This window comes from Gadus macrocephalus, chromosome 7, assembly GCF_031168955.1.
Source record: "Gadus macrocephalus chromosome 7, ASM3116895v1".
NCBI classification, from domain to species: Eukaryota; Metazoa; Chordata; class Actinopteri; order Gadiformes; family Gadidae; genus Gadus; species Gadus macrocephalus.
The window spans coordinates 1,757,725-1,783,627 of record NC_082388.1 but is presented as its reverse complement, the minus strand read 5'-3'; the positions used below and the strand labels follow the sequence as shown (position 1 = coordinate 1,783,627).

General features: G+C 45.4%; 2 protein-coding genes and 1 long non-coding RNA gene across 33 annotated transcripts in view; 1 reads left to right on the top strand and 2 right to left on the bottom strand.

Annotated features, from left to right (window-relative positions):
- The window catches only part of LOC132460630 (NACHT, LRR and PYD domains-containing protein 3-like), a 521,671-nt gene that overhangs the window by 158,638 nt on the left and 337,130 nt on the right, over nt 1-25,903 (top strand). The window lies entirely within an intron of this gene.
- LOC132460633 (NACHT, LRR and PYD domains-containing protein 12-like) overlaps nt 1-25,903 on the bottom strand; it is a 272,380-nt gene that overhangs the window by 40,602 nt on the left and 205,875 nt on the right. For 23 of the 31 annotated variants that reach the window (XR_009526396.1, XR_009526397.1, XM_060055383.1 and 20 more), the window contains 5 exons: nt 18,461-18,530; nt 18,051-18,276; nt 15,628-17,410; nt 15,015-15,188; nt 14,359-14,532 (listed from right to left, as the gene is read on the bottom strand). The exons of 2 other annotated variants lie outside the window; for them this stretch is intronic. Coding sequence is in view for 27 of the 29 variants with exons in the window: in XM_060055383.1 (XP_059911366.1) it covers nt 14,359-14,532; nt 15,015-15,188; nt 15,628-17,410; nt 18,051-18,276; nt 18,461-18,530 (2,427 nt within the window). In the remaining 2 variants the exon portion in view is untranslated. Of the gene's footprint in view, nt 1-9,675; nt 10,341-11,137; nt 11,410-13,454; nt 13,507-13,682; nt 13,857-14,358; nt 14,533-15,014; nt 15,189-15,627; nt 17,411-18,050; nt 18,277-18,460; nt 18,531-25,903 lie in introns of those variants that run through there. 6 more of the 31 variants (XM_060055391.1, XM_060055398.1, XM_060055395.1 and 3 more) reach the window with 5 other exon arrangements.
- Nucleotides 5,645-9,475, bottom strand: LOC132460757 (uncharacterized). The gene is made up of 2 exons (XR_009526409.1): nt 6,857-9,475; nt 5,645-6,681 (listed from the first exon to the last, which is right to left on the bottom strand). It is a non-coding gene; the product is annotated as an uncharacterized LOC132460757 (long non-coding RNA).

The following is a 25,903-nucleotide window of genomic DNA, read 5'->3' as shown; positions in this document are numbered from 1 at the left end:
ACCACGGCGCTGTCCGTCATCACAACCAGAGCTCTGCCTCAGAGGCCGCGGGTGGGAGGCGGAGCCGTCCAATGGGAGGCCGTCGCCGGGCAGATCTCACCTCTTGGCGCCGGGCCCTGACCTGGAGCACGGGCAGCAGGTCTCCGGCGCAGCGGCACACGGGCCCCAGGCTCAGGCCCTCCTCCAAGCGGCCCGAGACGGGCGGGGGCTAGGTGTCGCTGGACACCAGTCCTGGACGGGGCGGGGGGCAGGGAGCAGAGGTCACGACCCCGGAGTCCAGTCCGCCGAGAGGAGGCCCTGAATTCTACGTGCATATATATATATACACATATATACATATACACCAGTGGCGGCTGGTAGTTTTTAAAGTGAGGGAGGAAGGGCCGTGCGCTTGGTTGCCATTGGCCTGCTTGCACTGTTGGTGTATGGTGGCATAAGAATGTGAGACTCAAGTTGTTTCAGGGTGTTTTGGTGAACTACAAAATAGTAGGGAGGGATAGTTACGTGAATAAATTTGATACAAAGCCACCAGTGGCATCACTGTAATTTGAAAGCTGGTGGGCAGCATGTCTTTGAAATGGACTACAAGGGCAGAAGGAAAGGATGCAAAGCCCATTAGTCAAATCAGGCCTACTCTTGATTTGTAAAAGTAAATAAAAAAAATCTGGGCCTATTTTTGCCCTCAATGATAATTTAGCTATGTTTATTTTCAGGTACAATTGTTTTAAGAAAAGACTGACCAAAAGTGATGCCATTTAAAATGCATCATGCTCTGAATCATTCACCCTTTCCACAATATCAAACAGAACGGTCAGAGTAGCAAACTAGTAAAAGAACGAGAACATTATTCTAGATTCAACCTGATCTATAGGCATGGTGCCTAGCAAGGAAAGTCGCATAGCAGCACCAACGTGAACAACGTGTTGTGTATGAATCAACGTGAACAACGTGAACCATAAACAGCCCACGTTGGAGATTTGCCATTATTCATTAGCAAACAGGGCCAGCCATACAGTCGATTGCTAATGCTACCAGTAAGCCATGAGTACCTAGCAAACCATGTAGCACCCACAACACTGACGTTGCCATTACTTTTGGTGATCTCGATTTTGCGAAGTGGTCTACCTTTTTCTTTGGTCGCTAACTTAGCACTGTAACTCAATGAATGGAGTGCTTTGTGTAATTAAACATGAACAATGTCCTCTGTTTCCATTGTACACTTTATTCGCAAATGTTAGAATCTCGTTATCCTTCAGATGATTTCAACTGCTTTGCGTCTCTTATGCCGCTTTTCCACTGCATGGTACCAGCTCGACACGACTCGACTCGACTCGATTCAGCTCGCATTTTTTGCGTTTCCACCGCGAAAACATGGTATGTGGTACCTGAAGTGGCTGCTTTTTTTAGTACCGCCTCGCTCTAGGTTCCAAGCGAGCTGAGCCGATGCTAAAAGGTGACGTCGGCAGACGGCCGGCCACTGATTGGCCAGAGAGTGTGACGAAGTCACGAGAGCGACATGGCAACCATGCTGGTAACAGCCATAGCAGCGCCGCAGCCAACATATTCCACTTCTTCAACTTCTTCAACATGCCAGCTAATAATAGTAATGTTATCGATGTCCTCCATTGTTGTTATGTGGGTTCTGTCCATGTGTGGGTTGCGTAGGTGTTGTTTGCGTCGCATACAAAAATACGTCACGGCCCTTTCGCGCAGCCGACCCCGCCCACGTGCAGGAGGTACTATTTGCGGTGGAAAACGACCCGTGCTGCTACCGTGTCGAGTCGTGTCGAGTCGTGTCGAGTCGAGTCGAGTCGAGTCGAGTCGAGTCGAGTCGAGTCGAGTCGAGCTACATGTGCGGTGGAAAAGCGGCATTTGACTGAGCGGCAATGCAGGCAGAGCGGGTTTGTTTGTTATCGACAGCGTTGCCATATTGGGTAAATTTCCCGCCCAATGATAATTTTCGCAGCCTAAAGCAGTTAAAAGTAGCCCAATTGGGTGGGAAATCTGCCCAATCTGGCAACACTGCTCACCAGCCAGGGATCCTGCTGATTGGTTCATAGCGAAGCGCGACTAGATTTTTGCGCGAATCAGACGCCTGTAAGGTCACACCAACTCAGAGGAGGACTTTCCTCCTCTCCCCCATTGAAACCATGGACCTATTATAGGCCGTTTCTCAATTCCTAGCACGCGTACTACGGACTCGATGATTTGCAAGTACGTACTTCAAGCACAGACTTGCGAGCACGCGAGTACGTACCTGCCATTGGAACAGCAGCGGACTCGATGACGTCACCACCTCTGCTCGTCCGTTAACTGTGCTACGGCCTCATTAAGGCATATACTACTGAACAATATAAAGAAAAGGTATAAAACTAAATCCCAGCCTCTTTCATTTTCAAATAGAATGTAAATATTCTGAATGAATAAAAATTGAAAAGATATGCATGTCCTGTCATGTGTATAAGCTATACACACACGACTTTATATATATATATTTATATATTCTCTTATATTATTATTATATGATATATTATATATCACACATGAGCCACCTCCGATGCATGCTCGGTGAAACGGCGAGATCAAGCACGCATCAAGAACACTTCCGGGTTTTACGACAGTACTCGCTTGATGCGTACTTCGAATTGGAACAGTGCTCGGGCAACGACTGATGACGTTTCACGAGTCCACGAGCACACGAGCACGCACAAGTACGCGAATTGAGAAACGGCCATAGAATGGACACCGGATTCCAAAATGGCACCTATTCATTCCTATGTAAACTGCTCAGTGGCGCAGGGCAACATCAAGGAGCGATATGCTTCCGCATCATGGGTCTATGGCTACGCCCTATTTCATGACGTACCGGATGCAGAAATATAGAACGCATGCGTGCCCATCCCCCCACTCCGGTCCAACAACAATATAAAATGATACCGTAATGCACCTGTTCTTTGCCTTTGGATCTTTTGAATAAATGGATCAATACATGATGAATCACAATGATCGCAAGCAGAGGACCGTGAGAGTTATTGAGCAGCAGATGAACCAGTCTAAAAATCGGACACGTTAACGGAGCACTGAAGTAGGCCCTCTCGGATGCCAGGTCGAAACAACATTTGTTTCACTACGACTCCTTTCAGCTGCACACCTCCTTCTCCAGCAAAAAATAATTAGAGAGAACGGCTAATAAAATGCTTGAGGTGGAGGAGCAGCAGCAGCAGGGGGAGGGGCTGAGCTGGCTGGTCCAGCCCAGGAGGGAGCTGTGCTTCGAGGGTCTCAGAGCCACGTCGGCCGTCAGCATGGAGCTGGACGCCCCCAGGGGGGCGGAGCCCGAGGCCCCCGTCCAGGGGGGCGGAGCCCGACGGGGGGATTTAACAAATAAAGTACATTTTATTAAAACAACTGCACATGAAACCAGAGTAGTTAACATTATGTCATCTTTATTTTAAATAATGAATTACCCTTGTTCAAACCAAATGTATCGTGTGATCTTACATACGATCGTACATCGTAGTATCCATACTATATCCCTACAGACAATGGGACATTCTACATAATACTGAATCCTCAATTTAACCTAAATGTACAACTAAAAATGAAACGTGGGGCCTTACCTTGCAACCGTTACTCAAACTAAATGTAGTTTCACATACAGTATCAATACTACAGAAAGGTTTGTATCAAATTTGACGTAATACTAAAGCAGTTTTTGAATCAGCGCCCCTGCCCCTCAAAGGTCTCTGCGCGGCCCTGTTGTCATATTGTAATACAATACTGGGAACATAGAATATAAATATTGCATTGACACAATCGTAGCAGAATAGGAAACAATGCATATTTGTCTATCCAATGAGCTCCAATGGGCTAAACTCACAATCCCACAGAGTCGTACTGTACACCTATAGTTGATACTGCAACATTGTTGGACTTCTGAAAATAATCCAATGTTACCTATTTTGGCAAAACTCCCAGTACAGTAATTGCACTGATAAGTAAAAGGAAAAACACTACCGTAAGAAAATGTTTAGACTGTCTTTCGGGGGATGCAATGATGAAATTAGTGCACAAGTACGAAAAGGTAACAAAGCAAATATTTATTTGTTACTGTGTGAAAATGAGCCTCATGATCAGCTCCTAATCAGCTTCACAATCCCAAACTTTTCAGAATTGTGTGCATAGTTCCATCTTTTGTGTGTTTACAATCGAGGAAAACGGTCAGACCTGGGACAACCGGGGAGCAGTGATTACCCCCGCCCCCCCCCCCCCCCCCCCCTCAGCCTCACCCCCCCTCCCCCTTACCCCCCCCACCCCCCGTCAACCTCAGACCCAGAGGTCCTAGGGGTCACAGGTCACTCCCTGAAGTATCTAGACCCACAGGACCTAGGGGTCATAGGTCACTCCCTGATGACTCTAGATCAAGAGGTCAAAAGCTATTCCCAGACGAATCTAGGCCCAGAGGTCAAAGGTCAGTCCCTGTTGAATGTAGGCACACTATTTCAAGGTTCAGTATCAATTGAAATCTCTCCACAGATGTAATAGGTAACGCTGGATTGGACAGATTGGACCTCTAGATGGTGACACAACACCACAAACCTAGCCTGGTATGGACCCTTTAAAACTGCAACGAGACATTTCTGCTGCACTTTACTTTGCTTTCAACTGGTTTGGATTGAGTCTCGCGGCTCTCACCCGTCCGTTTGATCACGTGACATACAATAAAAACAATTTGAATATTTATTTTGCGTTTCAAACCGTTAAAATAGGGCCCTAGGAGTCTATCAGCGGTGTTCTGAACAAGCAGGAAGCTTTTCTTACAGTTTTTCTCAATTGTTTAAACCCGTTTTCTGAAACTATAGCTCAATTTCTCAAAACACTAAGGACAAATCTGGAACGAGTTTACCATTTTGTCAAAACTCCACACATCTCTTTCGAAACGAAACACTGCACTCAAAACCATGTTCTCTCATGGAACAGATTTTTTTCCACCAAAACGAGAAACACAACGATCATATGAATATCTCTTAGAGAGCATCAATTAAACACTAAACGTGTGATCAATTTAAAACACTTCCATCAAAATACTGTTTACCTATGTTTGGACTTTATGAGGCCATGTTACATATTCAAATGTATACAATTGTTTAGAAAAAGCTTCCTTTTTTAAAGTTGCAATTAGGTGGTACATACAGTATAAATATTGTTGCCATATCTTAATACAATACTCTGAATATATCACATAAATATTGCATTGATACAATTGTATCTCAATGCATATTTGTCTATCCAATGAGCTCCAATGGGCTAAACTCACAATCCCAGAGTCATACTGTACACCTATATTTGATACTGTAACATTGTTGGAGTATTTTGGCAAAACTCAGTTATTGCACTGATTTTTTTTAGAAAGGGTAACTTATTTGTTACTGTCATACAGTAAAATGTTCAGCTGAACTGACTGCAAAGAAGCTTTCCGTAGGCCAACTAAAAATAAAAATAAGAATATAAATTAGGTGAAACAGATGTGTTAGATTTCAGCTTATTTCTAAACTGTTCGTAAAGACTCTGCGTTGTGTATTTCTCTGTAGTAGTAGTAGTAATTCTTGAGGTGGAAATCAAAGCAACTTTTGGAGGCCAGGTTGGATCAGAGGGTTGAAAAGAAGGTTTATTGGAGGATGTAATACAGCACAGGTACAGACTTAGGTGGGATAGTCTCAGTGTAAGAGGTGAGGAGCAGTCTCCAGACGTGCTCTTTGGCTGTCCATCCCTCTTCTCACCAAACCAAAAGGGTTGGGGCCAGTATTATAGGAAAGAAAGCGTGAATAACAAAATAACAGTCTCCCTTGATAAGGTATGTGTCCTGGCTGTGTCCCAGACGACAGGGTTGGTTCGTCCTTGTTGGGACATCACAAATGGCAGAATGTTGGAAATAACACTTCATACAGTAGGAGAGGCACTGGCCTGTTCCTAGACTAAGAGATGTGGACACAGAGAGACACTAAAATACACCAACATTCTACATTCTTCTCTCATGATCATATTAAACGTAGTTTAAAGATCACCCTTTAAAGGAGAATTCAGTTTATCTACTGGTAAACAATTAACAATTAAATAAATCAACAAAATGAAGCATAAAAGGCAGTAGGTTAATTAAAAAATAAAAAACTCATTAGGTTATTCATGATTAAACCAAAGCAGATTTAAATTGTAAAATAAAGGAAATGGACTGTCCAGACACCGCCCTCTACTGGGCAGTGAAGCTCCACCTTCCTCTGACAGCTCTCACTGTCCCCAGCAGAAAAGTGGTTCTGTTGGTCTGAACAACACTAAAGGGCCCAGAGGAAGGCTTAGCCTTAGAAACGGGGGGAAGTTTGGGGCACCAGACCTTACGACGGGAGGGGGGGGGCTCTCTAACACAGCTACCCTGAGGGGGGGCAACAAGATCGGGGCAGTCCCCGGGGGGGGCGGTTGGGGGGCGGTCATCCGGTGAAACACACAGGGAGATAACTTGATGACCACATAGAGCATGATAACGGAAAGGACCAATGGCAGTGCCATCTGGACCATCTGAGAAAACATAGACCCACCCAGCCCGTTGAGCCATCCCACACATGTACATCAGTCTGTACCCCCCCTCCGATCCTGATCAGGCCAGAGCAGCTCCTCTACAACACAGCAGAGCTCACCTGAGGCCTCTCTATGCCCTCACACATGTGTCAAGGGCTTTGCCCGTTGAGTCTGAACAGGAGAGCAGTGAGGGAGACCAATTCGTAAGTGGGCGTGGCGTTCTGATGGCCAGTGGTCTCCAGGTGAACCAAGTGGGCTCAATGAGGAGATGATGTGTGTGTGCGGGCACATGTGTGTGTAACGCATGCTCACCCTCCTCCCTCACCCTCACTCTCACCCCCCCCCCATCCGCCCCCTCATGTGTGTGTGTGTGTGTTTGCATGTGTGATAATGTGTCATTATCACACATCAGGGATGCAAACACATGTATGACAAAAAAAGAGAGAGCTACCCGAAGTCGGAAAAAATATGACGGCATTATATCCTATTATCATGAGAAGGCCTATGCTATATGCCTAGAAAGATAAAAAATATATTAGTTACTCGGTTAAAGTGCCTTTTTAAACTAAGTTAATTTATTTTCACACACACACAAACACACACCTCTGCATTGGATATGCGATCACAGGTACAGGTACTGGCAGTATAGGCCTGGCACTGTCCCTGATCTTATCTGCTGCTTAGGGGGTTTCTGGAGGAGGGTTTCGGAGAAGCTGTGCAACACTTTGTGTAGTTATTGTTGTTGTCACTTTCCTCCGATGAATGTCTGCCTTACAGTGTGCATACAGGGCATGTACACCCCTGCTGGCATAATTCATTTCTTTAATGCAGTGTGTGCATTTAGCACATCCTCTTTTCTCAATTTTTTTGAAAAAGTCAGACAGTGGAAAGTTATGCTTCACTGTATTCACCTCAGTCGTGGCTTCTAATTTTAGCCATGACCACTTCCAACTGCACTTGCACCCTGCGTCCTGCTGCACAATAAGTGCATCCTTCTCCGATATTTTCCCACCACTATCCTCGGGCCTGGTCGGGCCGGGCCTTTGATCAAGCATTTTTATTTTTTTTTTATCATTGGTTTATTGGCCTAATCTGAGGAGAAATCTATGCCATAAACAGAAATATTATAGGCCTTTATTACACAGGTCTTCTCAATGCCGTGGAACACTCCGTTCACTTTGGTAGCTAGTCCGGTGACTTGTTAACCCCAGTGTCTTCTGTTGCTAAGCGACGTCACCGTCTTTGCGGACAATTTATTATTGCTCTGCTGATCAACACTACGAATAATAATAATAATAATACATTTAATTTAGAGGCGCCTTTCAAGCCACCCAAGGTCACCTTACAGAGCATAAAGTCATCATAAATCTTTTAAAAACAAGACATTGTGAAAAAATGATGAATGAATGCTGGTAAGTTACGAATAAATTGTAAAAAGGCGCACCATGTAAAGTTATTTCTTTAGTTTTGGCAAGTAGCCGTGTAATAAGTGGGATCATGTATAGAACGTCGCCGGTCATTTTCGAAAATAAGCCCCTTCAGGGCGAAGCAAGACGCCTTCGCTGCGCGTCGGTGTAGGCCTACTGTTCGCCCTGTCGGGGCTTATTTTCCCGATAATGACCGGCGTTCTATACATTATCCCTTACATATGTATTTAGCCGTGTAGGCCTAGTAACAAATGTGTACAAAGTTACATATGTGTTAAAATAAATGTCGGGTTGAAATCGGGCTAGGGCCAGTACCGCGGGAAGTAGGGGTGCTGGGGGTGCTGCAGCACCCCCTGTCTGAGGCCCTATCTTATCACAGAAAACGATTATTTCTAAAAACTCCGTCCAAAGTGGAGATTTCTGAAAACGCCGGTTATGTGTTGTCGTGTCAACGGGGAGAAACGGGATTTTAATTTCTGAAGCGTCACATTATGCACCAGGAAATGCTTAACGTCATGTGAGCGCCCGCTGTACCGTATTGGTCCGAAAATAAACACAAACCCCATTGTAAGACGACCTATATTTGGAAAAAAGATTTGAAGACCAGATCTTGTTTTTATAAATAAATAAATTGTATTCATTGAAATAATATACGAAAATAAAAAGGCATAGAATAAAACACTGCATTGCCACTAAACAGTAGTGCAAATAGGCCGTACTGATGTGTACACCAAAGACTATTCCTGACACTCCTCTGCCCCGCTGTGTTCGCTCTGGCTGTGGTCGCTCCGCACAGTTTCGGCCCGTGGCAAAGCGGGTCATCGTTGCTGCTGTCCAAGGCATTTTGAGACGCAGCATTTATTTAATGCTCATTTTAGTGCTGAAAAAAAGTTATATGAAAAAGTGTGAGGGGAGCGGTGGTGCGCTTAACTTGTTCTGTGAGCAGCTGGATGTGAACCATGGTGTGAACACAACGATCGATTTTTCTGCGCGCGCATGCACTGGTGTAATTGAGCTGCGCTGCTATATATCTTTTTTATCAATGTAGCGAGTTGCGAGTCTAGTGCAGGCTGAGTTTTTTTTTTCCAGCACCCCCTGCTGAGAATACGTTCCCGTGGCTATGGCCAGGGCTCATAATTACAGTTAATGTGTCAGGACAGAACGTGCAGAGGGTCGGGGTCGGGCTTGATTTTCTTAGCCCGATCTAAGCTCTACCGTGCGCATGCGCATCCAATATTTCGACGCGACGGCAAGGGCTGTGATTGGTACCATAACAAAATCATTTCCGGAATCACTTTTCTTTACTTCGAAGGCACGGGGGTCTCAGTCAGTCAGATTACGGAATATTGACACCTGTACGCGCGCACCGATCGACGCACCCTCCCCCCCCAAAAAAAAAACTCTTCGGATTTGCACGAACCACACAGGTCCCCAAAATGTATGATAAAAAAAGTGCGCCGTTTGCATGTCTGACACATGATAATCTTGAGTCTGAGGAGAGGGTGAGGTGAGAGGTTGAGGCTGAGGGTCCGGGAGCCGGACCCTCAGCCTCAACCTCTCAACCTCTCAGCCCCGTCACCCCCCCCCTCATACTCGGGGAGAGAGAGAGAGAGAGAGAGAGAGAGAGAGAGAGAGAGAGAGAGAGAGAGACTATAACACTGAGGCCCCGCCGACTCCGAGGACCCTGTGTGTGTGTGTTTCGCGGAGAGGCTGCTTTTTTTTTTTACAACTTTCCCCCCATTTTTCTCCAACTGAGGGAGCAATGAGGCCCCGGGGCCCGTTTTTTTTTTTTCTACAACTGACACAGAGACGCTGAGGACCCCCACCACCCTACCCCGACCCCAGGGAGGAGGTCCTCCTGGGTGAAGGAGGACCAGAAGGTGTGGAGGTGTGTCAGTGTGTCTGAGGATCCTCCTCCACCTGGGGACACTTTGTAGAAGGACAGAGAGCCAGCAGGCCGGTCCAGATACACTCCTACTCTGGTGGAGCCAGCGGGGGGGAGAGGGAGTTCTGTCTCCCTATCGTTGTACCGGGCAGAGTAAAGATCATCATCACAATAAAGTACCCAGGACTTGTTGTTCCCTCCAAGCCTCCTGTCACGACCCCCTCCTCTCCTTGTGATTCCTCTGTATGTCATTCCTATACCAACACCTCCTTTCCACTCTACCTCCCAGTAACAGCGGCCAGTCAGAGCCTCTCTACCCAACACCTGGGTCCAGGAGTCAAATCTCTCTGGATGATCCGGATACGACTGGTCCTCTGTAACCCGCGTCACCTTCCTGTTGTCCTCAGACAAAGAGAGGAGTCTGTGGGCCGTGTTGGGGTCCAGTGTGAGGTCACAGGCATCTGAGGGAGAACCAGACATGATGAGCTGCTGAACCATTCTTCATCCTCATCATCATCATCATCATCACTAGTACTGTTCTCCTGCGCTCTGTGTACATATACATAGATATGAACACATCCATACATATACATATGTACACATACATAGATACACACACCTCAACACTGACGTTGAAACATCAACAACAATATTATGAATACATCAACAACAACGTTATGAAAACATCAACAACAGTGTTATGAATACACTCATTCATCACTAGTACTGTTCTCCTGAACATGACATGTGGGGGGGGGGGGGTCATGTGATGATAGTTACACTATTGCTTCAGACCCCGCCTCCCCCTCCTCAGCCCCCTCCCCCTCACCGCCCCCCGTAGCCCCCCTCCCCCTTACCTTCCCCCGTAGCCCCCCTCCCCCTCCTCAGCCCCCTCCTCAGCCCCCCGTAGCCCCCCTCCCCCTCCTCAGCCCCCTCCCCCTCACCGCCCCCCGTAGCCCCCCTCCCCCTCCCCCTCCTCAGCCCCCCGTAGCCCCCCTCCCCTTCACCGCCCCCCGTAGCACCCCTCCCCCTCCTCAGCCCCCTCCCCCTCACCGCCCCCCGTAGCCCCCCTCCAGGACCGGGACCCTCAGCACCCACCCACCGGTGCTGTGGGGTCATGTGATGTTATAGTTACTCTATTGTTACATTAGTTTCATTATAGTCCGGGATCCGGGACGGGACCCTCAGCCCCCACTCAGCACCCCCACCGCCCCCCTCAGCCCCGTCACCCCCCCTCTCACCCACCTCCCCACTCCCCCGAGCCCAGACGTTAGCTTCATGATGATTATCATGATTATGTCTGATAATAATCACTACACTATTAACTATCCAATGCATAATATATCAATGTAATACCTGCTGGGTTTTATACAAGCAGGTTTATTGTGATGGTCGACAGCATTACTATACGTAAGATACATGATGTCAGCCATCATCTTCATTCCCAGTAGGATGTGATCTCACTTCCTGCTGTGTGGATGGACTTTCCATCTCAATAGTGAGTGTGTGATGGGATGAATCAAACAGACACTAAGGCCCAATCCCGTTTCTTTGCTCACTGTCTCAACCCTACATCTCAACCCTAACCCTCATTGCTCATGCTCATTGCTACCCCTCATTGCTACCCCTAACCGATCCACTACCAAATGGGACAACCCTACCCTGTGACATCATCATGGCCTCCCCGTGCCCCCTAGCAGATAACCAGACCCCTGCAATGTTACAAGAGACAGACTGGCTGCCATTGTCTCGGGCAACGAGCAAGACCCATTGTAAAGATGTTTAACCTGAAATGGTATTTATATTTTGTAATTGGCATGTTTAAATAAAGTGTTAAAAAAATAAAATAAAAAATCATACTATTTGTCCCTCGTAATATACCTTTATTTTGAATGTCACTTAGCTACATGTTAAAGGTGGTATTAGGGTGCACTCACACTAGGCCATCTGGCCGTGGCCGTTGGCCGTTTTCACACCTAACCATGCTCAAATGGCCCCATTGTTCTCTGGCCTTGTACATACGTCATCACGTCGTAACACTTCATCACCAAGCGTCCGCTGCATGGACCATAATAAAGTCTGCCGCCAGTCAGAGTTTTAACAACAATGGACAACAACACAGAGAACACACCAACAGTTGAACCGCTTGACGCGATGTTTACCGTTTAATGGGAAGGAAGGCTCGTCGCCTTTATTATGTCTGTGGTCATCGCATTGACTATACGTCATCCAGCTCAGGTTGCGTAGCCGTGCGTGTGCGCGTGTCGGCTCATTAGCATCTGTACCGTAGCGGGCCGTGCCGTAGCAGCACACCTCTCCCAAGTGGCCAAATTGGCCCGGCCTGGCCAGACTGGCCACACTCACACTGGCAGATTTGAGCACGGTTAGGTGCTAAAACAGCCACGGCCAGATGGCCTAGTGTGAGTGCACCCTTAGATAATAATCGGTTAAGAACAAGAACACTTTAGAAGAAACACTTTATTTAAATAAGAAACACTGAACCACACATCTAAAAATACACACACACGCACACCTAAAAATACACACACACACACACTCTCTCTCAGCTTTTGAGAGAATGGTGGAGAATCACATCTTCTCCACCATTCCGCCAACTTTGCCTCGCTCTCCTCATGCCTCGCCTGCTCCCTGGCACTCTCCTCTTGGAAGGGGTGTCTGGGGTGGTGGAAGAGGTGCCTGGGGTGGAGGAGCATGAGGGAGAGGTGGGGGGGGCTGGTGGCAGTGGACTCAACGAAGTCCTGAAAGAAAACGAATAAGAAGGAATTAGGAATTATATGCCAGAACTGGGTGATATGGCCATATGTTATGTCCAATACAAAAAATACATTGATCAACCATGTAATATTACTAATATAATATAATATATTAGTATATATAATAATACTTATAGAATATTACTAATATAATATAATATATTAGTATATATAATATTACTTATAGAATATTACTAATATAATATAATATATTAGTATAAAGCTTATTTTTAACCTGGAGTCACTAGAACATGGAAGATCTGGGTATCATACGACATGATATCCAGCCCGGTCGTATGCAGTCCGGTCTGCAGAGTCCGTGATCGGGCTCTGCAGCCCGGCCGAGAACCGGGGTCGGGCGGCCCGCGAAAGTCGGGCGGCCCGCGAAAGTCGGCCGCGGACTTTCGCGATCTTCCGCGAAAGTCGGCCACAGACTTTCGCGATCTTCCGAGAGTCCGCGGCCGGGCTGCAGAGTATAATTAATAAAATAATTACTAGTTAATAACAGAGAAAACACTTACATTTGTGTTTTTCCAATCCTGTCGCATCTTTTCGCCCTCCATCTTGTCTAGGATATTTCTTGATTTTCCGTTTTCTCGCAAGGTATTGTGGGAGCAAGTCAGAACTGAAGCGCTTTGAGGGTGCCCATCGAAAATCTCAATTTTGAGGGGATGTTAGCCCTCCCCCTACCCCTTAAGCTACCTTTAAACTGGTATTGGGACATGGCTCCACGGCGCGTGAACGCGCAACAGCGAGGGTTAGGGCTGAGATTTTGAAGCGAGCAAAGGATTGAGATTCAACCTTACACTTCTTTAGAGCTGGTTTCAGCCTCCACACTCCACCGTGCTCCACACTGGGGGGGAAACAAAGTTAGAGCAGCATGTTGAAACATTCACCTTCATCATCTGCCGTCTCATCACGTTCTACACAACATGAGTGACAGCTGCCTCTTCAAACTGCTTCATCTAGCAGTAGCATGAATCCTTGTAGGAGACTTTGTCCCTGAGTGGTGAGCTGTCCTCTCCATACCTGAGAGTGTCCAGTCTCCAGCGTGGATCCTCCAGTCCAGCAGAGAGCAGCGCAGCTCCAGAGTCTCCTGGGTGATTGTAGCTCAGGTCCAGCTCTCTCAGATGGGAGGGGTTGGAGCTCAGAGCTGAGGCCAGAGAAGCACAGCCTCCCTGTGTGACCAGGCAGCCAGACAAGCTACACACACACACACACACACACACACACACACACACACACACACACACACACACACACACCATTTATTGTATCTGGTTGAGAGTCGTTTGTACTAAAATAACCACATTTATAAAGCGTATTCATTCCATTTGGAGGACAAGAAAAAGCTTAATTGATACTTTATTGAGACAAAGCTGTGTCACCCTGAGATTCGGAGAAAAGGAAGAGGAAGTGGGGAGATGACATCATCACAGACAGCAGAAGTTCCTTCACTTGGATGTGAAACAGGAACAAATGCTCCTTTCTCAATAGCTACAACTCAATGAGATATTGTTCAGTTAGAGTCAGGAGAAGTCTGATGTGTTTGGTACGCTAAGACCGTTTCTTCACAGGTTCTAACACTGTATAGAACCAGGGAGTGTTTTGTCAGCAGGGAAAAGAGCAACAGAAATGCATCAGGCAGGAGCAGCACTTACTGGAAGCTAGAATAACCAGTTTGAAGAAGAGGCTGATAACTGACCTGAGAGTTTCCAGTGTACAGTGTGGACTCCCCAGTCCAGCAGAGAGCTGCTTCACTCCTGAATCCTGCAGATCATTGGTACTCAGGTCCAGCTCTCTCAGACTAGAGGAGTTTGAGCTGAGAACTGAGGCCAGAGCTTCACAGCATCTCTCTGACAGATCACAGCTATTCAGCCTTTCAACAAAATGAACACAACCTGTTAGGAACTGTAATTAAATTATGGGAGAATTAAACCAGTTTTTTAAAATACATGAAATAATAAACAATATGAATAACCTGGATCTTAAAATATCAAGACAAGATTTCACACAGATCATAAATTATCAAGCAAAAATTATTATTATACTTCACTTAAACAACAGTTTTATTAATAGATTGTTATTAAACTTTATTAAACAACTCTAAACCGCACTTTACTGTCTGACTACATGATAATCAGAATAATAATCTTATACGACATACACATTATACCATCATTAACAAACTAAGAATATAATGTGTACCTATACTATCATGCCAACAAAAATATAAATAGGTTTAGTTATTCTTATGAAAACAATGTATTTATGACCTAACCTTTCTGGATGTAAATCTGTTAAATATCTTCTGATATTGAACCTTTTGGTGTTATTGTTTGACCTTTGAGTAAAACTGACCTGAGAGTTTCCAGTGTACAGTGTGGACTCCCCAGTCCAGCAGAGAGCAGCTTCACTCCTGAATCCTGCAGATCATTGGTACTCAGGTCCAGCTCTCTCAGACTAGAAGAGTTGGAGCTGAGAACTGAGGCCAGAGCTTCACAGCATCTCTCTGACAGATAACAGCCATTCAGGCTACACACACAATAAACAGAACAAGTTAGGAATGTTAAAATAACATAAATCTTTAAGTTATTCCATAATGAAGGAATGTAATTAGTTTAACAAAATATACCAAAAAATTAAATGTATAAATGTTCATAAAATATTCAATGCAAAATGTTAAATGCTTCTTTAGTTTAGATTGAAAATGTCTTTAAATTAAAACTACTTCTATGTTCTATTGTTCTGAATATTCTTTTATGTGTACTGTAATACATTAAACGTTAATAGGACACCTACAAAGATGTTTTGTATATTATTATATAACTTAACTTTATTCGGTTATGAGTAGATTGGTAAAACATCTTGTTCTGAACTTAGAGGGATCTTTTGCATATTATTTTAACCTTATATTTTAGTTTTATGTATATTGTGTAGTGTGTATTTTAATTCCTGTTACGAGTGAACCTACAGAGATGTTTTTGAGGCTTTGACCACTGGCAGCAGCCTCAGAAGACCCTTCTCTGAGTCAGAGTATTTCTTCAGGTCAAACACGTCCAGCTCCTCTTCTGATGTCAGTAGGATGAAGGCCAGAGCTGACAGTTGAGCAGGAGAGAGAGTTTTTTGGGGATCACTTCCTGATGTCAGGTACTGTTCGATCTCCTTCACTAGAGAACGGTCGTTCAGCTCATTGAGACAGTGGAACAGATTGATGCTTCTCTCTGAAGATAGATCTCTTTTTATCTTCTTCTTGATGTAAGACACTGTTTTTGTATTGGTCAGTGAGCTAGTTTCTGTCTGTCCAAGCAGACCTCGTAGGACAATCTGATTGGTCTCCAGAGAGAGGCCCAGGAGGAAGCGGAGGAACAAGTCCAGGTGTCCGTTCTCACTCTGTAAGGCCTTGTCCACAGCACTCTGGTAGAGGAGGAGGGGTTTATCTTCCCCAGAGGTGGGTTGTTCTTCTGAGAGCAGATTGATACCAGTATCGATGAAGGACAGAAAGACATAAAGGGCAGCCAGAAACTCCTGGACGCTCAGATGGACAAAGCAGAACACCCTGGCCTGGTACAGCCCAAACTCCTCTTTAAAGATCTGGGTGAACACTCCTGAGTACACTGAGGCTGCTTTGATGTCGATGCCACAGTCTGCCAGGTCTTCCTTGTAGAAGATCAGGTTGCCTTTCTCCAGCTGGTTAAAAGCCAGTTTTCCCAGAGAAACAATGATTTCCCTGCTCTCTGAGCTCCAGTCTGGATCTGTTTCAGCACTCCTAGGATACTTCCTGTCCCCCTGTATGGACAGGACCCTCAGGAAGTGGCTGTACATCTGAGTCACGGTCTTGGGCATCTCTTCTATCTGGGATTCCTTTAAGATGTCCTCCAGAACTGTAGCAGTGATCCAACAGAAGACTGGGATGTGACACATGATGTGGAGGCTTCGGGATTTCTTGACGTGGGAGATGATTTTGTTGGCCAGCGTCTCCTCTTTGAATCTCTTTCTGAAGTACTCCTCCTTCTGTGGGTCGGTGAACCCCCTCACCTCTGTCACCATGTCAACACACTCAGCAGGGATCTGATTGGCTGCCGCAGGGCGTGTGGTTATCCAGATGCGAGCGGAGGGAAGCAGGTCGCCCCTGATGAGGTTTGTCATCAGCACGTCCACTGAGGTCGGCTTTGTGACATCAGTCCAGATCGGGTTGTTCTGGAAGTCCAGAGGAAGTCGACACTCATCCAGACCATCCAAGATGAAGACAACGTTGAACCGGTCGTATCTACAGATTCCTGCTTCTTTGGTCTCATTAAAGAAATGATGAGGAAGTTCCACCAAGCTTAACTCTTGCCCTTTCAGTAAATTCAGCTCTCTGAAAGTGAGGAGAAATGTGAAGTGTATGTCCTGGTTGGTTTTGCTTTCAGCCCAGTCCAGAGTGAACTTGTGTGTTAAGACGGTCTTACCAATGCCAGCCACTCCAGTTGTCATTATCGTCCTGATTGGTTGATCGTGTCCAGGTAAGGGTTTAAAGATGTCTTCACATCTGATTGGTGTTTCCTCCATGGCTGGTTTCCTGGAAGCCGTTTCAATCAGTCTGACCTCATGTTCCTTGTTGACTTCTCCAATGCCTCTCTCTGTGATGAAGATCTCTGTGTAGAAGTCATTCAGATCTGTTTTCTCTCCTGCTTTAGGGAGTCCCTCAAACACATGCCGGAATTTCTTCTTCAAATGAGACTTGATTTTATGTTGGCACTCGACAGCAGCAGATCCTAAATGAGAATGAACAGAAGACATCAGTTAGTGGATGGTGACATCAGTGGAAGCATACCAATATTTCCTGTAAAATGATCAACTTCATGATATTTATTGGCTTCATTACTTGTGGTTCGAGAAGCTGGTTGTGACAAAGACTGGATAATTTATTTATGATTTTTTTTTGTTTTCAACAGCATAATGATTGGTCTAATGATAAGAATGATAGTGAATAAGTGAAAAGTGAATTGATAGTGTAACAAGATAGTGCTGCATCTTTTCCACTGAGTTGTTATGCTGTTGATTTGCAGTTTATTGTTTAAAATTCTTTACCCTGATGGACGTACAATAACCCTACATATCTAGATCAAACCATTTAACCTTATACCCCACAATAACCCTACATATCTGGATCAAACCATTTAACCTAATATCCCCACAATAACCCTACATATCTGGATCAAACCATTTAACCTTATACCCCACAATAACCCCACATATCTAGATCAAACCATTTTACCTGATGCCCCAAAATAACCCTACATAGGAATGTGAAAAATATTACAGTATGTCATTTAGTCTGAACAGAACAAATAAGAGTCTCATTCTGCTCTTTGAAATAATTATCATTCTGTCTTCAAGATAAGAGTCTCTTACCGCCCCACAGTGTGTCGGCCAGTTCCTCCTGGTTCATCTCCATCAGGCAGAGCTTTGTGATGTCCACCACTCCCTCTATGGCGTGCCTCCTCTGCTCCTCCTTCTTACCATCCACCTCCTCCTCCTCCCTCTGACTCTCTGAGCATTGTGGGTAATCTGGGAAGAGAACCCTCCAGAGCTTCTTCAGCTCCTTGTCTAGAAAAGCGTGTGCGTTCTCCTCAGCCCTCTGGAACAAAACAAACATCAAGGAGAACTTTACTCTGAACTCACTGAAGACATCAGAAGCATCTGTCCTGGATTCACGTCAGTTGGTCTAAAGAGGGAAGCCTGGAGGCTATGAGCTCCACAAGAGATGCATTCTGATGTTCATGGAGAGCTGAAGTCAAACGTCTTGGTGGACATTTACACACCTTGATCAGCTCTGTTTGATGCTGCTGTACAGACTGAGCACTGGTAACCTTTGACCTCTTCTGGTGTGGCCTGTGAGGAACACACACACACACACACACACACACACACACACACACACACGCACACATACACGTTTACCTTACCAACAGGGGACTATCGGTTTTCATCGACCAAGTGTGGACCTCATTTAAAAAATACAAAAACATAATACAGAGTTTAGTTTTAAGTTATTTTGTCATAATATAACTTCAAATGTGTTTTTTTTTAATTTATTTTAAAGAAGTTGCCAAGAGGGGACTTGAATACATAAGCGATATTTACATATCAAAGAGGGGACTCCATTCACTGCAGCAAGGGAGCTGTCTGTGCCTAATGTTCCACTCAATGAGTGTTTTCCAACTGCAACTGTTGCTTCTGTCAGTGCGTTTACATGGGAAAATATAAAAGATGGTCCCCATTTGGATTGTAAAACATGACATGACAAGTCCCCTGTTATATGGTATGGGGCGACCCTCACACTCCTGCATGGATCTATTCATGAAGTGTGGAAAAGAATAAATGTAATCCTCATCAATAATCAGAATCATCTTTTAAGATATATTTAGAAGGGTTAAAAAATGTGCGTTTAATTTGCAATTTGCAAGGTAAAAATGGACAATAATGCGATTAATCACGATTAAATATTTTTATTGATTGACAGCCCTAGTTAGCCCTGTTATCTATGCGTCTTTTTTTCTCACGAAAAAAAGTCTCTTATGACCTATGGAAGAACTGTCTAAAGGCTCTATGGCAAATTATTTATTTTGTACTATAGAGAAAGCAGTTAAAAAAAATTCTAACCTAATGAATACATAAATGCTGGAGTGTAAGTGTCGCTCCATACCAATTAACAGGGGACCAGTTTCATTTTGTACAGGCAAAGAGGGGACTTCTGTCATTCTGTACAATCCAAGTGGGGACCATCTTTTCTGTTTAACAGCACAAAGTTAAAAACAAAATTCTACACATCAAACTTTCTTTGATGGTCTGTATACTATTGTGCAGGTTCTGACATATGCTGTAGGTAACTCCATCAAAAAGACAGATGATAGCTTTAAGGCGGTTCAAGTGCAGGGAACAGCGATTGTTGATTGATTGAACCGTGATAAATTGTGGTAGTTAAAACTGAAGTCATGTTATTGTGGAAAAATATAATCTAGAAAAAACTGTCTTACATAAATTCACATTCAAAGAACAGACAAAAATATAAAAGATGGTCCCCACTTGGATTGTAAAACATGACAGAAGTCCCCTGTTAAATGGTATGAGGCGACCCTCACACTCTATTCATGAAGTGTGGAAAAGAATAAATGTAATCCTCATCAATAATCTATAATCATCTTTTAAGATATATTTAGAAGGGTTAAAAAATGTGCGATTAATTTGCAATTTGCAAGTTAAATATGGCCAAAAATGTGATTAATCACGATTAAATATTTTTACTTGATTGACAGCCTTAGTTTGCCCTGTTATATAAACCTTTTTTTTCTCATGACAAAATGTCTCTTATGAACTATTGAAGAACTGTCTAAAGGCTCTATGGCAAATTATTTATTTTGTGCTATAGAGAAAGCACCAAAAAAAATAATTATAACCTAATGAATACATAAATGCTGGAGTGTAAAAATTGTAAAAAAAAAATGTAGAAAATAATGTAGGTCACCAACTTTGATAAAGTTAACTAAAATATAAAAGATGTGTTTCATCAGTTTCGTAGAGACGTATCCTGCTATACCTCTCTGCAGAGGGATATGAAAATCCCTTATCACTATCAAGCATACCACAAACACTCCAGGGATTTTGCTTCAACAAAGGCAAGTGGTGTGTGGCGCATGTTTACACCCAGAACAGGGGAATGACAAATATCTCAGACGATCTGAGTTGGATACAACATCTCAGCTATGAGAAGTTAGCATACTTGAAACTCACTGTAGATGGCCTAACGACCATTGTCAACTCCAGGTAACCATCCCCCCATCACGATACGAGATGAGAGCAACACCCCTCCCCCGCTATATGTCTCTCACTTCTCAGAGGCAGCACTCACCACAATTTAGGATCTGTGGTGACAGCATGGTTGCTGGTAACTCAACTTTTCCTAAAAATGTGTAGATAGACATGAATGATTATTTAATCAATCAGTCTCCTTTAGATATGCATTTCACTCTATCAATGTGCTGGTAATTCTTTATCTTTAGTCTTTTTCTTTAAAAAGCCCTTTAAAAGGGTTATTTTCCTCCAACACAAGTCTGAACTATAAGGTGATGACGTGTTACGACGTGATGACGTATGTACAAGAGCCTACCGTGGCCAGGCCACAGTTGCGACGGCCAACGGCCACGGCCAGATGGCTTAGTGCAGGCATCTCCAAACGGCGGACCGCCGTCCGGGTCCGGACCAAGTGACGGTCCTATAAGGACCACTGACCAATTTAAAATTATAAGAAAAAAAATAAAGTTTATTTTTTTTATTTTTATGATTTCACTATACAAAGCATGATTATGTTAGTAAAATCATTTCTCACTGAAATACAAATTGAAAGGCAGAATAGTCTGTAGTACAGCATAAAAACAGCAAAAATCAATGATCTTCACAGAGCAAAGATCATGCACTCACAGAACTCCCCCCCCTCCCTCCGTCTGTCACGGCATGTGCGTAATTGCGTCACTCAAAAAGTAGCCAATCAATTTTTTTGTTTACTGAAAGAGCGATTTGGAATAAGAAAATGGCTTGCTCGAAAATAAGGAAAGTTGACCTGAAAACAGACATTTCAAAGATGAATGGACTGACCAATAAATGTTCATTCTCCCGCAAGGCAGTACAAAACCTTTGTTGGGTCTTTTATGTGTTGAAACCGTGGCGCTGATAAAAAGCGGGAATATTAAACGGCATTACGAATCCAAACACAGATCCTTCGAGGAAAAAGCATCCCCAGAAGTCAGAAGTAAGAGCGTGGAAAATATCCGAGCTGAGAGCTCAGTGTGAGAAAGAGGTATTGAACCCCCAACTCACATGCGGGACGGGACGCAACCAAGGAGTCAGTTGGTCAAAAAGCAGGAGTTGGCTCAGAGAGTTGAAGGTTGCAAAAATGGTGCCGGTTTATTTACAGTGCCCAAAAAGTACAAAAAGATGACATGCAACAGCTTGCCTCTCGGCAAGCTGTTGCATGTCAAATGCCCGACCTTTTTCCCCTCCCATGTCTCCCCATTAAATAGGCCTACCAATCAGGGCCGATTGGGAGAAACCACTGGGATAGGTGACACATCAATATCACATGATCACTCAAACACCACAAAACAATAGCCCCAACACTATATGTTCATCAAACGATGCATACCAATATATACACACACACATACACACACACACAACACAGTCTTTGATAAATAAATCACACCAACCATAACGACACTCAAAGTACAAACGCTACCTCACCACCCCCGCCATTAGCAAACCAAATGAACTGTCCCGGAACAGAAAATAAAGCCCTGGTTCCCATGCGGCACACGTTCCCCATGGACCAGTTTGCCGGACGGACAGGAAGAAGGGTAGTTGACAAACACATGTATGTGTGCATTATCTAGCATGTTTGTAAATAAATGGATTGTATTAAACTGTGGTGCGTGGTTGTTTGTAGTGTGGTGCTAGGTGTGCATGCAAAAGGTAAATGGCTAAATGGTAGCATCTGGGGAAATGCGACCCTCGCTTTTCACATTTCCTCCCCCCTCTGAAGGCTCGTCACTAGGGTGACGAGACAGGAAGTCTGCTACGGGATTCTGTTTCCCTGCCCTGTACCTAATCTGAAATTGGAACGGCTGCAAAGACAAATACCATCGTGTTATGCGTGCATTTGAATCTTTCATTTTCCCCAACCATTGCAATGCCTTATGATCAGACTCAAGTAAAAAGTCTCTGCCCATCAGGTAATACTTCAAAGTCTCTAGGGCCCATTTCACTGCCAGGCACTCAAGCTCCACTACGGAGTACCTGGTTTCCCGGGTGTGAGAAGGTGAAATCCTCCCCCTTCTCACTGTCCCGCATTAGAGGAATTATTATTATTATTATTATTATATTGTGTGTGTATATATTATATTGCGCTGGTGTAAAATTGGTCTTCCGTCCCGGTAGGGGGCAGTATGCTAAGGGAGCTTAGGATCAGAGTATCAGGGAATAGCCCAGGGGGGTGTTGATAGAAACGGCTGTTTTGTAAATATCTTTAGGTTCTGCACAGGGTGTGGGTATATATGTATTTGTTGATTGTTTATTTAGCATCATGTTTATTTAGTATTCACACAATGTACTTTCTGTTCAGTTATGTTGGATTGTTAGCTTTAGGTAAATAATATTCCCCCAACTAATGGTCTGGCCCATACGGCCGTGATTGGTCCAATTGCCATTTCCCTATTTAAGGGCTTTTTCATTTGGTGTTTGGGGCGGAAGGTGGTGCTGGCTTGACGTGAGGCCAGTACGAGAGACGTATGGTTAGGTTAGGTTAGGCTATGCTATGTTATGTTTTCTTAGTTTATGTTTGCTGACGGACGGAGTAATTTCCTTTTCATTTGAAACGTTGCTCTATTTTTTGTGAATGTTTTGGAGACATTAAAACCCAGTTGGCCGTATCCCAGATACGTGGGGCGACCACGCCGGTCCCTCACACCGGGGAAAGAGTTTTCGGCTTATGTAAGCCACCGGCTTCTGCTCTTCGGCCTCCCCCTGGAGAAGAACTGCCCCCAGTCCCACTCCAGAGGCATCTGTCTGTACTGTGAACTGTCTCTCAAAGTCCGGACTCTGCAACACGGGTTCACAGAGCAATGCTGCTTTCAGGTCCTGGAAAGCCCCCTCATGGACCTCCTCCCACCTGACCTTCGTGGACCACGACTTCCTGGTCAGATCAGTGAGAGGTGCAGCACGGGTGGCAAAGTTCGGGATGAATCTCCAGTACCACCCAGCGAGCCCCAAAAAAGACTGTACATCCTTCTTGGTCTGGGGTCGTGGACAGTCCCGGACCGCCTCCAACTTGTCCTTCTGAGGCTTAATCACCCCTCCTCCAATAATGTGCCCCAGGTACCTGACCTCAGACTGAGCCAGGGCACATTTCCTTGGCTGGAGCGTCAGTCCAGCCTCGTTGATGCGGCGCAGCCCCTCCCCCAGATGCTGGAGGTGCTGCCCCCAGGTGGCGCTATAAACTACCACGTCGTCCAAATACGCCGCTGCAAAGGTGTCTGTGCCATCCAACACACGGTCCATAAGCCTCTGGAAGCACGCAGGCGCCCCCTGCAGGCCGAAAGGCATGACCGTGAACTGGTAGAGACCTTGAGGGGTACGGAAGGCCGTGTATGGCTTCGCTCCCTCAGCCAACGGCACCTGCCAATACCCCTTGCAGAGGTCAAGCGTTGTGACAAACTGCGCCTTTCCCAGACGCTCTAGGAGGTCCTCCAACCTCGGCATTGGATAGGCGTCGAAGTTGGACTGGGCGTTCAGCTGCCTAAAGTCGATGCAGAAGCGGAGGCTTCTTAGGAACGAGAACCACAGGGCTGCTCCAGCCACTGTAGGACCGCTCAACGACCCCCAGCTGCTTCATTGCCTCCAACTCCTCCTTGAGTGCAGGCAACAAGCGCTCAGGAATCCGGTACATCCGCTGTCTCACCGGCTTGGAGTCTTTGAGCTGGATGTCGTGCTCCACCACCGCTGTGCGCCCTGGCTGCTCGGAGAACATCCCCTCCGGGATGATGGCCCGCAGCTCCTGCACCTGCTGAGCAGTCAGGTGAGAAAGATCGGGCTCAGTGTTGGGGACCTGCGAAGGAAAGAACTGCTCCGGAGCATCCTCATCCTCCCCCACAGATCGCACCATCAGCTGGTGGCTGAGCGGCAACTCCCGCTCGTGCCACTCCTTGAGGAGATTGATGTGAAAGACCAGTCTGGTCTTACGCCTCCCTGGCATCTCCAGCTCGTAGGTCACCGGCCCCAGCTTACGAGTAATCCGATAGGGCCCCTGCCAGCGGGCCAGAAGCTTGTTCTCCGTCGTCGGCAACAGCAAGAGAACCTGCTGTCCTGGCGTGAAGCTCCTCTGTCTCGCCGACTGGTCGTACCACCGGGCTTGGGTCTGCTGGGCCTGATGCATGTTGTCCTCCACCAGGCTAGCCATCTCCTCCATCTTGTCTCGCATCTTCAGGACGTAGGCAAGGATCCTGTAGGTCTCAGTGGGCCTAGGGTTCCCCCAGGCCTCCCGCAGCAAATCCAGAGGGCCCCTGACTTGACGCCCATACAACAGTTCAAAGGGCGAGAACCCTGTGGATGCCTGCGGCACCTCCCTGTACGCAAAAAGGAGGTACGGTAGCCACTGGTCCCAGTCTTTGCCGTTGGCTGCAACAAACTTTTTCAGCATGCTCTTTAAAGTTCTGTTGTACCTCTCTACCAGCCCCTCCGTTTGAGGGTGGTAGGGAGTGGTCCTTATTCCCCTTATCCCCAGTAAACCGTAAACTTGTTTGAGTGTTTTGGAAAGGAATGCAGTTCCCTGGTCTGTGAGGATTTCGTTTGGTATGCCTACCCTAGATATCAGCTGTAGTAAAGCTTGTGCGATAGCGCTAGCTGTGATATTGCGCAGGGGAAAGGCTTCAGGGTATCGAGAAGCATAATCACAAATTACTAAAATGAATCTGTGCCCTGACCGTGTTCTTTCTAAGGGCCCAACTATATCCATCGCTATTCTGTGGAATGGGACACCAATGATTGGGAGTGGATGAAGAGGGGAACGTCTGACTTTGTGACTACTGGTAAGTTGACAGGTGGGACATGACTTACAGTACCTTTGTACTTCACTGTATAACCCTGGCCAGTGGAAACGTGCAGCTATCCTCTCCAGAGTCTTAACATTTCCAAGATGCCCTGCCCAAGGGATATCATGGCCTAAGGTTAATACTAGAGCTGTCAGTTAAACGCGTTATTAACGGCGTTAACGCAAACCAAATTTAACGGCTAGGTGTGCATGCAAAAGGTAAATGGCTAAATGGTAGCATCTGGGGAAATGCGACCCTCGCTTTTCACACTCAGTATGAGAGGTCTATGCGTGTCTTCACACACTCATTTACAGGCCAGCAACGTGCAAATGAATGCTCACTTAAGATTGCATGGATTGTGGGGCAACATAAAAAAACTTTCAGTGACACGACTGTTGTGAAGGAGTGCTTGAACGCCGCTGCCGAGACGTTACTTGAAGGTAAACAAAGGGATGAATTGTGTGAAAAAATAACATGGTTATTGCACCATTTTTAAAGTCAAATTTAAGACTTTTTAAGACCAACACATACATAAATTAAGACCCAAAAAATGTCTGAAAAATTATTTGATAGAAAAAGTGTGTATCATTGAGTCACTTATACACATCAACCGTAGCCGTAGTACTA